Source organism: Plasmodium yoelii (assembly GCF_900002385.2).
Source record: "Plasmodium yoelii strain 17X genome assembly, chromosome: 6".
In the NCBI taxonomy this organism is placed as follows: Eukaryota; Apicomplexa; class Aconoidasida; order Haemosporida; family Plasmodiidae; genus Plasmodium; species Plasmodium yoelii.
In genome coordinates this window covers 466,892-481,622 of record NC_036178.2, presented here as the reverse complement: position 1 = coordinate 481,622, position 14,731 = coordinate 466,892, and the positions used below count along the sequence as shown (strand labels likewise).

The window sequence follows — 14,731 nt, the reverse complement described above, 5'->3', positions numbered from 1 at the left end:
TCTGGAGCTTCAATTTGTCTGTTTTTTTTTTTACTAGTTTTATGTTAATATTACAAAATTATACCATTAAATGGCCCACAATGATGGGTACTACATTAGTAGAAATGGGAGAAGTAATACATAATTGCCATTCAAATATTATGGAAAAAGATTAATAAATACATCAGCATAACGCCATGGAAATATGACATTTTATAAGCCAATTCGGTAATTCGAATTGTAATATCACACACACGTATATGTATATATATGCTTGGCTTATATGTGAAATTAAATACTAGATATATTTTTAATTATATTTATTTAGTTATATATGTCGAATTACAAGTAAAATGCGAATTTATGTCGATTTAAGTTACATTATATTACTATTGAATATATAAAAAATCAACGTTTTAAAGAATAATATATATTTTTTTCATTTTTTTTATATTTAATTTTTTATTCTCACAAATTTTAAAATCATTGTGAAGCAGGTTTAATATGTATAATTAAAAACGAATGATAGTTATTTCTTTTGTAGTACATTACTTGTAGGAATCTATTTGTTATATTATTTTGTTCAGTATTTATATATTTTTTTTATGAATGTTAAAAACAATGGAACAATATTTACGGGTGTAAATGAACACAAAATGAGCACGCTACATTTTATATTTCTAAAATACTAATTTAGCATTACTTCTAATTAAAAATATTATTTTATTATTTAATAGGTGCCATGTGTACACACGAGGAAATATTTGTATTTATTAAAACGTTTTAATTTCTAAGAATAATAAAACAAAAGATTTTCTTATGCCACTTAAAAAATTATAATATAATAATAATAATATTTTTTTGTGGTATTTTTTTAATATGAACTATGATATTTTGTTTTTTTGCACACATAGCAATCACTTTACTCTTTGAATATATTTTTATATTTAAGAACTATAGACAAACGGATGAAATAAAACTATAAGAAAAATGTGTAACATATTTTAAATTTGAAGTTGCAATATGTTAATATAAATCTATAAATGGAATATCTTTTATAGTATACAATTTTAATAAGCAAATTTGAAAGAGCAACATATGTGTAACATTCAATAGTTAAAGATTTATTAAATTAAAATTAATTTAAGAATTAATAATTGTTAAAGAGTCCCTAAGAGAGACAAAACCACGAAGTTTATTTTATAAAAAAAATAAAATATTTATGTTTTTTTTATATAATATGCGTAACTATATATTTTACATAATCGAAGAGTTAATCTTCATAGGAAAACAAAATGTATAATTATAAGAATTTCGATTACGAATAAAAAATAAAATGAAAAAATGTATCATATACTTGATTATTAATTGCAAAATTATATGTTTGTAGAAAATTTTAAAAATCCATTAGAATTATATTGCTACTATCTATTATTTAAAATATACTATATAGGAATATAATTAAACCTTCTTAATATTTAATTGAACCAAATAATCTATTACTTCTTGTACTGTTTTTATACCGTCAGCTGTTTCATCTGGTATTGTGATGTTGAATTCAGATTCAACCTGCGAAAAAAAGGAGAGAAAAAAAGATGAGAATAACAAATTGGTAAATATAATATATGTACACAAACCCCCTTTCATATGTGTAACAAAATTATGGTATTTCAAGTTTAAGCTACACAATATTTTCATATGTGCATAAATTTCACTCTATATATGTACAAATCCTTAAACAGTTTTACGAATTATACAATAAATTGAAACATTCTCACATATATGCATATTATATGAAAAAATTACATCTATTAAAAATTCCACAGTATCTAAAAAATCCCATGCTCTATTATCTTTGGTTTTATTTTTTTCTAAATCTTCATTATAGTTAATTTCTGCATCAGGTGATATATATTTTTTTAGAACATTCAAAACCTTTTCTTCAATCTGCTCCTTAGTATATGAACTTAATTCTTCTTTTTCTGTTGAAAAATATTTAGTATTATTTTGTTCGTGACCCCTTATAAAATAATTATTAATATTATATAAGTTGTTATATTTATAATTCATTCCATTATTTGAGAGAATACTGGCAAAATATCCTCTTTTTAATACATTACAGCTTTTTACATTTTTACTATTTATAATAAACTTTCTTAAAATATTATTTCTCATTTTCGCATAACGATTGTGTTATATAATTATCTGTGTGTTTTTTTTTTCTTTTCTCTTGTTTTATTCTTCCCAAATACTATTTGATTCCACTTCGAATAGGGCTATGTTTATTTTTTAACTCTTATATTTCTAATGTAAGATATGAATGTTCATAAAAACAAATAGGGAAACTTGTTATGTATGATATATATTATTTATTTGGTCATTATATTATTATATGCATATAGCTTTTTTTATACTTCATTCTATTCATTTATATACAATAAGCATAAGTTATTATTCTATACAAATTTGAATGTAATTTATTTTAAAGAAATGGAATGGTCTGTTTTTTATAGTACATATTGATATTTGAAATGTTTTTTTTTATTCTTTCGCTATATTATGGCGTGTTACATCAATATTATTTTATTTTTTTTTACATATTATATTATAGTAATATATAAGTGCATTTATTACATTATCATGATTTTCAATTATATTTTTTTAAAAATAAATGATTGATTATATAAGGGAAAATATGTTAATATATTTTTTTATTATATATTATGTATTTATTCCCATTATCACAATAATACTTATAATTAAAAGCCCAGTCATTTAATGTCACTATATAATATATATGTATAGGCATTACTACTTGTTAATATTATGTGCTAAGGTGTATTATCTATAACGTTAACAAATTTTTAGAACAAAAAATATATATCAAAATTTTAGCTTGCTACTGAATAATGATATAATTGTGAATAATACAATTTGACTAGTTTATTTTTTCCATTGTTTCAGTTTAACAATACTTATATAAATATATTAATAAATATATATACAATTAATATGAGCAATATATTTTTCGATTATATTTTCTATACATTAAAAAAAATATATCCATACCTTTTTGGAACCACATAGGGGAAAATCAATACATTTTTTGATTAATATATTATCAGGGTGTGTAAGTATATATATGGTGATATATCATGTATATGAAAAATTTTGCATGTCATAAAAAATTGTTTATATTTTTATTTCTTATGTTTTATTCTACATAATTTTTAAATGTTATATATATATATTTATTTATTTTGTTATGCAATATATCACGTCTTTATTTCTGTTTTCTACCTTTTAAATTGGTTTATGATATGCATAAAGAAAATAAATATACATAGTATCGTGTATGGATTAGTAGACTTGTTTTTTGTGTGGGTACTTAACATAATGTTAATAAAAATAGAGAATTTCTATGTAATAGTTCGCTTGATAAGTTTTATAAGTCAGAGATTATGAGTTATCCAACATCCCTTTCAATACTTTAACAATATAACTGTGTACATTACTTATCATATTGATTTTTGTCATTTTCATCTGTTATGATACTTTTTATATTATCAATTTTTGGATATTTATTATTTTGTTTTTTATTAATTAATTTTTGTAACGCTTTAATTTCGTTTTTAATTATATTATTATTTTCTTTCAAATAACGATGCTCGACCTCATATGTTTGATCGATGCCCGTATTATTGCTTAGGATATTTTGTACATATCTTTTAGTATCTTTTATCATATTTATATATGATTTTTCTTTAATCATTTTTTTTTTTTTTTTTTCACAAAACAAAAAAATTAAAATTGATAATCTTTTGCTTTCAATAAATTGCATCATATAAATGGCATATTGTAGTTCTACTAATGTAATCGACAAGTTTCTAAAGATACTTTTATCAAATAGCATTGCTATTATATCATGTTCACACATGTAAAATTCATCATCTAAAAAATTTGAAGGAACAAAATATTCTGATATTTTATCATTATCTCTTTGTGAATTTTCTCCATTAGTTTGTATATTTATTTGATTGAGCTCAGTTAAATACTTGTAGAACATTTCTAAATTTTCGGCTTTCACGAAATCGTTTTTATCTGTTATAAATTTATTATATTTATTTATATGAAAATATAAAGAATATAATTCTGAATATGAACTAAATAAAGAATAAAACAAAAGGTTCCTTTTTTTTAACTCGAATTGCCTTTTATTTAAAGGAGGGAAATCAATTATGTTTTTATCATGATTCTTCATCCAGTGTATAAAGCATATAGAAAACCTTATAACAAAGCTTAACCATTCTACAGATATTTGATTATAGCATTGATTAACAAACAAAATATTTATGGCATCAGTGAGACATTTGATAAAATGAGTTTTATTTAAGGGATAATTGTGATTTTTTGACGTATCTTTTTGAATTTGATTATCTAATACATTTTTTTCTTCATATGATTCTGATGGTTCTACAATTTTTTCTATATTTGAAAATTCTCTTAACCCATTTTGATTCGATAGACTTTCATCTTTACTCATTTTAGACCCACTACTACTATAATAATATTTGTTGGCATTTGAATTATTTAAATTGATAAATATTTCATTATTCTGGTTATTTGTGTTATAATAAAGTAAATCAGAATATAATATATCTATAGGAATAATATTTGGATTTATCTTGAGAGAATTATTATATTTTTTAAAATCTTTCTCGTTTTTTTCATATCTACATTTTATTAAATCATTTGAATCTTGTACAAATATTTCTTCATTTTTATCATTAAAAAATATGGAGAATGAAGGTATTTTATTAACTCTTAAAACAAAATCTAGTAAATTACAATTCTCTTTTATTTTTGAATAAATCTCTTTTTTATATCTTTTATATTTTCTACTTATTTTTTTACTGTTTGAGGAAATAATGCCTTCATCATTATTTTGGATATTTGTTTTTGTATTTAAATAGGAATTAAAGAAAATGTTATTTTCATTTAGAAACCCTTCTGAATCTAGTTTTTTATTTTGTCTTGTAGGCTTCATTAAAATATTTTTATATAATGCAAATTCTAGGATAATTTTATTTATAGTATGTATGTGAAAATAAATAAACAATATAAATGGTAATATACTTATTATGTAAAAATCAAAAAAGAAGCTAATTTGTGTAGTTAAATATGTTATGAGTACTGAAAAAATAGACAAAAGGCTAAGTTTTTGTAAAACATTATTAGACCTTTTATCATATGGTGAATATAATAAAATAAGCGTAATTTCTGTAACTATAATAAATATTATACTTGAAAAAATAAAATATCTTGAATTATTAATTTTATTTGTGTAAAATTGACACATAAATGATATAACAAACAATATAATTTTTATTATATTAATAAAACCCCAACATCGATTCTGATAATTATATCCATTAAATAAAAAATAAAATTTAAAATGTCTTTCGTAGGATTGGAAAACTTTAAAATTTTTAAATGTGTCACAAAAATATTTTATAAATAAAAATAAATAAATAAAAAAGAAAAGGGCAGAAAACATAACTCCTGATAAAAATAATTTGTTCTGAAAACTACAAACTTGTAAAGGCATGTGATATAATATTAATATAGGTAGTTTGTTTTTATATTTTGTTGATTGGCACCAAACCAGTTCTAATATACTCATAAGTGTAAACGGAAAATGTATATAAAACACAATTATATATATTGCATTTAAATCCGATAATATACTTCCAATTTTTTTATGTATACTAATATTAGGGGGATGAATATATCGAAATATACCCATAGCTTTAATATTATATATATTTAGTAGACATATGCATGTCCAATAATTGTCCTTTGTTTTATTTTCTTCGATAGGAAAACTGTTTGTTTTTTGTATTTTGGGATACATATCTTTTTTAAAATTTATAACATCTAAAAAATCAGATTCGTTACTATTTTCTTTTGTTAATTTTTTATTGCGTGAAAAACTTGATGATTCCGAAAAATTTATATTATTTAATGAAATTGTTTTAGTTTTTTTTTTTTTTTCCTTTTTGTTTATCCATTTTTGGGATTTATTGGATACTTTTTGATTGATCCATTTTGAACTTTGGTTTTTGTTCGATTTCCACGATGTTACACTAGGGAGTTTATTTTTATTCAATTTCTTGGAGTACTTTTTATTTTTCCATTTTTTGAGCAAGGGTGTCCTAAAACTCAAAGAATTATATGAGGAAAAAGAATCACAATCATACTTCATAGATTCTAAATATGTTTTATTCCTTTTGTTATTTATAGTATCTATAACCCCTTTTTGATAATAATGATAATAGAAATCAGACACGTATTGATAATATTCTTTATTGTTATATTCTTTATTTATTTGATTTTTAATAACTTTTTGGATAAGACTTATTTTTTGATGATTCCACCATGTGTATATTATATAAAAGCATATAAATATACAAACCATAAAAAAACAATCAATTATAGGCTCTGCAATTTTTATAAATCTCTGAACATACCATACATATATATACTTTTCATTATTATATGAATTAATAAAACAATTTAATTTTAAATATTGTGTAATAAATCTTATAGGTAAACTAGTAAAAAATTGGAAATATAATATATAATTTTCTTCTCTAGGTGAATTAGAATCCATTATAAATATATATGGTAAAAACGAAATAATAAATGCATACCATATTTTGAATATACCTATAAACACAAAATTTTTTTTTATATTACAAAAATAATTTAAATATATTAAAAAATATATTAATACATAAAAAACAATCTTAAACAATATAAAGTTAAATATTTCTATTTTTTTTTTTTGACATTTAAAGCATTGGGATCTAAAATATTTTGTATCATAATTGTTAGAACACTTGCTACATAAATATCCTTCTGATCCTTCATAACATAAATTATTTATTCCTCCTACACATTTTTTCATAATTGGACATATATGAAAATCAGGTATTCTATCAACAGTTAGAAAACTTTTTTTGTATTTTATTTGCTCTCCGTTTTCTGTAATCAGCACAGGTGTTTTATTTTTTTGTTTTGAAAAATATATTTCTTTATTATTTTTATTATCAGAAATATCTAATATTATTTTCTTTCTAAAAAATATAGTATTTTTTCTCAATAATGATGTCTTATTACCATTTCTAAATCTGTCTACTTCCAATTCGACATAATTTCTCTTCTTATAAAAAACATCAAACAATAGTTTGTCCGATAGCACTATATCAGAATTATTATAATTGTTTATTTGAAGATTTACTGAATTTAATGGTGTCCAAGAAAAATTTGGATGCATAATCTCAAAGGTAGCAAAGTATCCCTTTTGGGGAAACGGAACAGTATGGTCAATCATTTCGATATTAGTATAATTAATATTTTTAATTAATATTTTTAATGGTTTATATTTTAATCCCCCAATACATAAAGATCCTTCGGGGCAATTTATGCATTTAATTTCATTTGAGGACTCTCTTATCATATATTTTCCTGTATTACAAAAACATTGATTTTTGCTGATCGACCCTTTAAATGAAGTAGAATATTCCATGCACAATCCTGCACATAAAGAATCATCTACTACATCTTTATAATATCTTTCTTTACATTTTATGCATTTATTCTTATTCTTACTCTTACTTTTATTCTTATTAAAATTTATACCATATCCCTTTTTACATAAGCATTTATTTATATCCGTCGATATAATGGTGGTTTTAGGAATAAACGACCCCTCTGGACAAAAAATAGGAGGGTGATGAATTTGAAATTCAAAACTTTTTAACCACAAGCCGGGACAAAACATTTTATCAGGACATTTAACACATTTTTCTTCAATATTATGATATATGTTTGTTTTGTTGTCTTTAGAATCCACTGTAGAATGTAAATAGTTTTCATTATTTCTTGTATTTTGATATATTGGATTTAAATTGATTACTTGAATATTTTCTGATTGAATAAAATTTATATCATTAATTGAGATTAAATTATTTTTAGCCACATATTTTGATTTTCGTTTTTTAGTAGTGTATTTCATTTTCTCTTGTTCAGTAAATTTGTTTTTAATACTTTTTGAGTTTTTAAAAAAATTATTTGTTTGATTCACCTCTAAAAATCTATCTTTTATTTGTTGAAGGAAGCTGTGTTTACCTGGTTTGTAATTTTTCAGCAAATTTCGTTTTATCTTATTTGTATTGATCAATTCAATTTGATTATCCCCTTGAAAATAATATCCCTCTCTACAAACACAATCATATATTGAAGTAGACATTTCAGAAACAGTAGTTAAATTTAAAGGACATTCTAAACAATTTCCATTAGATATACTATATTTATAAGTTCCTTTAGGGCACCCAACACATTTTTCAGTATTTATGTTTAAGTAAAAACCAGGTAAACATAAACAATTCTTTATTTTACCTTTAAATTCTTTTTTTACAGAATTTAAAGGGCATTTAGATTTTTCGTATGAATTTTCTAGACAATAATAATTATTTGGGCATTTTTCAAAAGTATAAATTTTCCAAAGTTGGAAAATATAATTTTTTTGAATAATGCATCTTGTTATTTTATTTGTACTATTATATTTATGTATATCATTGATTTTTTTCCCCTTTATATTTTTATCGTTTTCATCGTAATATGAATCGGGGTCTTCATAAAGAAATAAATTACATTTATAAATATTAATAATTTCGGATCCAGAACTTCTGGTTAAAATATAAGATATATGTGCTTTCCATTTATTATCTCTTTTGTCTATTTCTATTCCTGTACAATATACATTGGAAATGCATTTATTTAAACAATATATTATATCTATTTCAGGTATAGTAATTGCATATATCGTATTTATGGTGTGTTTAATTAATTGGTCTGTTTCATAGCAACTATAAATTATTTTTTTTTCTTTACTGGAATTGTAAATATGTTCTCTTGTTCTTATAGTTTTTAATAAATCTATACGATTTGCTGATAAGATATCTATTTTATTGATTGTTTGTTCGATTCCTGTGATTGATGATGATATTTTTGTTACATTTATTAAGCTTATGTCATTTTTGTGATTATTTATCATTTCGATTGTATCCCCTCCATCATTTTCTCTACCGATTTTAGTAGTTTGTTTATTATCTCTTTTTATATTTTTATCTAACAATAAGTAACTTATTCCCACGTTTTTAAATCCAATAAATTGCCTCGAAAAATCTGTATTCTTTTTATCTCTACCCCTTTTATCATCATTATGATTAATATCAAAATGAATATTATCTCTTTTAGTATTATTAAGTTTGAAAAAATCAGGATTTTGTTGAAAAAAATTGTAATGTTTTACCCTGTCCATTAAAATTATATTTTTTAAATAATTTGTGTGAAATATATTATTATAAGGACCTTTCAAATGTCGTATGTTATTATTTATTTTGTGAATATTTAATTTTTTAAAATTGTTTTTGGCATGAGAAAAATTTGATTCTTCGCTGTAATTGTCATCGTCATTATTATATGATTTAGAGCATATCATGCTATCTTGGGTATTGATTTTATTATATTTTTGCCCATATGTTTTAAAGTAATCAGATGGTTCCTTTGTGCCATAATATTCATATTTATTTCCTCTTAGTTCAAAAGATATATCACTATTGTAACAGCAAGTTTGAGTGTCACTATTATTTTTTAAATTATTTCTATTTTTGTCTTTTTCAGCGACGTTTCGTTTAATTTCTGTATACTGATCATTTATATATAGATGATATTGTTGCAAAAAATTGGGGATATTTTGAATTAACTTAGTTTTTGTATATTCATATATATATTCAAAATATTGGTTATAATATCCATTTTTGGGTATACAATCAGTAATAGACGTTGATTTTATATTTTTTGTAAAAGTGTAAGGTGGACAAGGTATACATTCACCAGCCGAAAGATGAGGTTGAAATGTACCATATGGGCACGGTTTACAAGATATAGAAAAATTATTAAAATAATTAACAATTATTCTTCCATATCCCCGTGTACATAAACAGTCTAAATAGGAATCATTTTTTAACTTTGTAGTAACAGAATGTATAGGACATTGTGTTATTTTATTATATGACCCTTTACAAATATGATTATATCTACAAATAGAGCAAAATGATTTATTCATACTATAAAAATATCCACTTTCGCATAAATTTGCCTTGTGAAGCATTTTTGATCCTTTTATCATAGAAAACATACTATTATTTGTCTGTTTTAAATGTATATTATGTCTTTGGATATAATTTTCATTAGGTAAATATTCTTGTGAATATACCGGATTCTGCACAAAATCTTCGCATGGTTCATTAGAAATAGTTGTTTTGTATTTATTAAAATTACATGGGTGACAACTATTTGACATTATATCATAATAATATCCACGATCACATACACATTGAGTTGGTGATGATGATCCTTTAGTCAATGTTACTGAATTATTGCCACAGTCTATGATATCAGCTTTATTATAATTACTTTTGGGGTTATATAAACAATACTTATGAAATGGACAAGGTTTACAAAGGGAATCCAAAACAGTATAATATCCATCTTTACATGAACACTTTAATTCTTCATAACTTTTGGCTCCAGATACAGTACTGTTCTTCATTGGCTCACATGTTAAATGGCACTTAAAATTTCCTATAACATCTTTATAAAATCCTTTTGGGCAATCTACACATTTATTTTTTCTTAAGTAATAACCAGGTTTACATAAGCATTCATTTTCTGAATCAGAACCAGGATAAAATGTAATTGAGTTTTTTAAATAATCTTCACAACTATTACATGCATCTTGCCTTTCATATGTACTAAAATAGCCAATAGGACATAACTCACAATTATTATTATTATTACTATAAAAATGGCCTTTAGGGCATGACGAAATGTTTTTTTTTAAAACTAATATTTTTTTATTAAAATTACTATATATTGTTATTTCTATATCAAATATAGCAGATATTTCTATTGTCCCATAAATAATACCAGTATATTTTTCTATTTTCAATCCGGTAATAATAGTATTAGCTGGAATCTTATGGTCATATTGATTCATTTTAAATTTTATAATATTATCACTTTTTATTAAAGGTGGTATGTTTACTACTTCTTTATGCTTGAATGAATAAGGGAATCCATTATATTTTATTTCTATATCGGATAAATCTTTTATTTCAATAAATGTAATATAAGATGTAATATTTTCATTATTTAAATTAATTCCACATACTACCAAAAAACGGGATGTTGTAATAACATCAGTGACAATATTAAATGGTAAATCATTATATACTTGATATAATTTAATATTATTATCTATTTCAAAAATTAGTATTCTTGATGTAGATAACTCACCTAAAAATAAAAGGTTTGTTTTTGCTTCATCATAATAATATAGTGATAAGGAATATGGCTGGTCTAACCCGCTATCACTTTTAATTGGTGAATTCAAATAACCATACATTTCTATCATTTCTTTTTTTTTTAAACAATAACAAAATAGTACATGTAAAATTGTATCAACAAAATACATTTTATCATTGAAAACTACAATACCTGCTGGATAAACTAAGGAAATTCTATCATTTAATAATGCTTTTAAATGAGTATTTTCTTTTTCTCGAATTCCTGGATCTTCTTTATATGTGGAACCTCCTATAACATAACTTACTCCATTTGGGGGCTCATCATTATCTTCGACATTTTGTATAATTTTATTTAGTTGTAATAAATTGGGGATTCCCCATTTTGTTAACTTTTTCTTAATATTTTTGTCATTTTTATCATGAATTTCGTTTTGGAAATTTCCATTGCGTATTCTATTTCTCTGTGATAATTTAAGTCTAATGTCTAATAATGAAAGTTGATGCTCCTTATTTTTATTTGTTATATAAATAGAAATATATCGAAATATATTTTTTCGGCTTGCATCAGTGATATATATAATATTCCCATCTAAAAATATACTAATTGGATTATCTAAAAAATGAACAATGATTTCGCCAGAAACTTTTAAATCCTTTTCCAAAATGAATATATATTTTTTTTGGAGGATAGCAATGTAATTTCCTGATGAAGAACATGCAATAGAATAAATTTTTGATTGTGAGTTTATTTTTATTTCCGATTGCAGATTATAATTATATGAAAAATTCCCGTTGGAATCTACACTAATAGCTCCGATATATGATTCCATCTGTAATAATATAGAAGATTCATTTAATGGGCAATTAAATGTTGATATATAATTTTCATTAGAAATAATATCAAATTGTTCAATTAAATTATTTTGGATTTTTAATTTACCAATTGGAATATATGTCATATTTATATTAAAACAAATTGAATACGTTCCAATATTATTAATTTCAAAATGATCTGTTATGATATATAGATCTGTTATATTAGTTATCTTAACTTGTGCAATTAAAAATCCATTACATTCTTCATAAATTTTATGAATATTTATAATTCCATTATAAGCATTATTAGTTATTCTACCATATATTTTTAATGATATTAAAAGATTTTTGGTTCGTATAAATGTCTGATTGGGAATAAATTTAATCTTTATAGAATTATTTAAATTATTAGATAAGTTACCATTGAGGTGGATTGTGCTCAAAATATTATTTTTTATTTTGGATAAATTTGAATAATACATTTTTTTATCTAAAAATCGTGATTTCAAAAACTTAGTACTATTTTTCTTAGAATATTTTATTTTTTTAATATTATTCTGATTCTGTATGGTGTTTCCATTTTTATTACTATTGTATACATTTCCCTTTCTATTAATTGTTTTATTTGATTCATGACTTTTTGTTGCAATATTTATTTGTTTGTTTATTTGGTGGAATATATTTCCCATATTGATTATTTCCTCAAGGTCTCGTTTCTTTCGTTTTTTTGATGATATATTACCATAATTTTTATTAAAATAATCATAATATATCGAAGGTAAGTGTGTAACACTTATAAAAAAACATTTATTATTTTTAAAGCCATCCATACCTTTGAAAAATAGCCCATTGTTTTCATTTTTTGATAGTACATATTCTATGGTTTTATTTTGAATAGATTTGTACAAATCTATAAAAAATGAGACAACACCATATGTTTTATCACTTCTATATTTTGTTTTTTTATTTACTTGTATTATCTGTTCCTGAGTGCCAATTAAATTTTCTGCATTGCATCCCACCTGTTTATGCTTAAAAAATAAAGTAATTATATTTTTCAAAATTTTTTAGTATTAATAATAAATGCAAATTGTGATAAAGAAATTCATAACAATATTTACATATGCATCAAATATAGAGACAAAAAAACGATGTGTTCGATACATCACGAGTTAAATATTTAGTTTTGAAAATTTTGGGCACTACCTTAACAAATTTGTAATCATTAATAGTTAAATAATATAAGTAATTATTCGAATGTGGTTGTTTTTTATTCAATACATTACTTAAAATTATGTCTATAAAAATATTTTTATTCTGTTTACTCTGTCTACTATAAATTTCTATATTATTACTGTGAAATATCTTTAACTGACAATATCTAACATTAAAATATATACATGTTTATGAGTCTACAAAATGTTTATATGGATATATAAAGTTACATGTATGTATCGAAAAATTATTACAATGCTATAAATAAATACAAGAGAATGTGAATATTATTGCTTATTTATTTGCTAACAATTTAATAAAAAACATGGAAATAATAATATAGGATACTTTTTATGAAATAGAGATCATATATAAAAATATAATTCATGTAAAAAATGTTTTTTTATACTTAATCCATATACATATTAAATTCTTAGAAAAATCTTTTACCTCAAACAACAAATGGAATATTTTTCAAATTTATAATAATTTCGAATAAAGGATTTATTATTATTTAAAACGAATGTACTATAAATTGGTGTTATTTTGTCTAATGGAAAGGCATATATTCCATATGTATGAGGCAGCAAATAATTATTGGACCGATTTATGTTGTATTCATAGTTGTAATATTGTTTTGTTTTTACAAATTCATTTTTTATAATAATATTGGCGTTATACGCACAAAAGGAAATAAATAAAATAACGGCTCTTATTTCCATTATTAATAATAGATTAAAAAAGTATCATTAAAAAAATAGCATGAGGCTTTTAAATTAAAGAACTGAACAGTTCTTTTTAAAGCCGTTACAAATATATATAACAATAAATAAATGTAAAATAAAAATATATAAAATTTTCATTTGTTATAATTTTTGAATTTTTAGACAATGCAAACCTATGCATTTTGATTTTTTTGTCTTTAAATTATTTTTCATAAATATGTGTTGTAATAAAAATATATAAATATGATAGTAAGATTAATATGCAGAACATATAGGAATTATTAAAAAAAACACAGCAAAGCAATTATATGCATAAATATTATATATAGGAGTAAAATATACAATTATTCATATTTTTATTTTATTTATAATGGATATGGAGGGTCTGCTCAATATGATCATATTATATTTGAAATTGTGCATTATGGTATATGTTAATCTTACAATTATTAAATGTGTGGTTTTTTCATCAAAAAAACAAAAAATGTAAAAAATAAAAAAGAAGTCTATATTTAAGCTATTTATAAATTTTAATAAGAGTCAAATGGTAAAAAATAT

At 22.4% G+C, this 14,731-nt stretch overlaps 2 protein-coding genes across 2 annotated transcripts; both read right to left on the bottom strand.

The window, feature by feature from the left end:
- Positions 1-1,440: 1,440 nt before the first annotated feature.
- PY17X_0609300 (acyl carrier protein, mitochondrial, putative) lies at positions 1,441-2,154 on the bottom strand (the record flags this gene model as incomplete). The annotated part of the gene is made up of 2 exons (XM_022955359.1): positions 1,441-1,548; positions 1,786-2,154. The coding sequence occupies 2 exons, from the start codon at positions 2,152-2,154 to the stop codon at positions 1,441-1,443; spliced, it is 477 nt and encodes a 158-aa protein (XP_022813149.1).
- A 1,336-nt stretch (positions 2,155-3,490) lies between these two features.
- On the bottom strand, positions 3,491-14,170 carry PY17X_0609200 (cysteine repeat modular protein 3; the record flags this gene model as incomplete). The annotated part of the gene is made up of 3 exons (XM_022955358.1): positions 3,491-13,264; positions 13,440-13,614; positions 13,899-14,170. 3 exons carry the CDS (start codon positions 14,168-14,170, stop codon positions 3,491-3,493), a joined length of 10,221 nt encoding a protein of 3,406 aa, XP_022813148.1.
- Between the last annotated feature and the right edge of the window lie 561 nt (positions 14,171-14,731).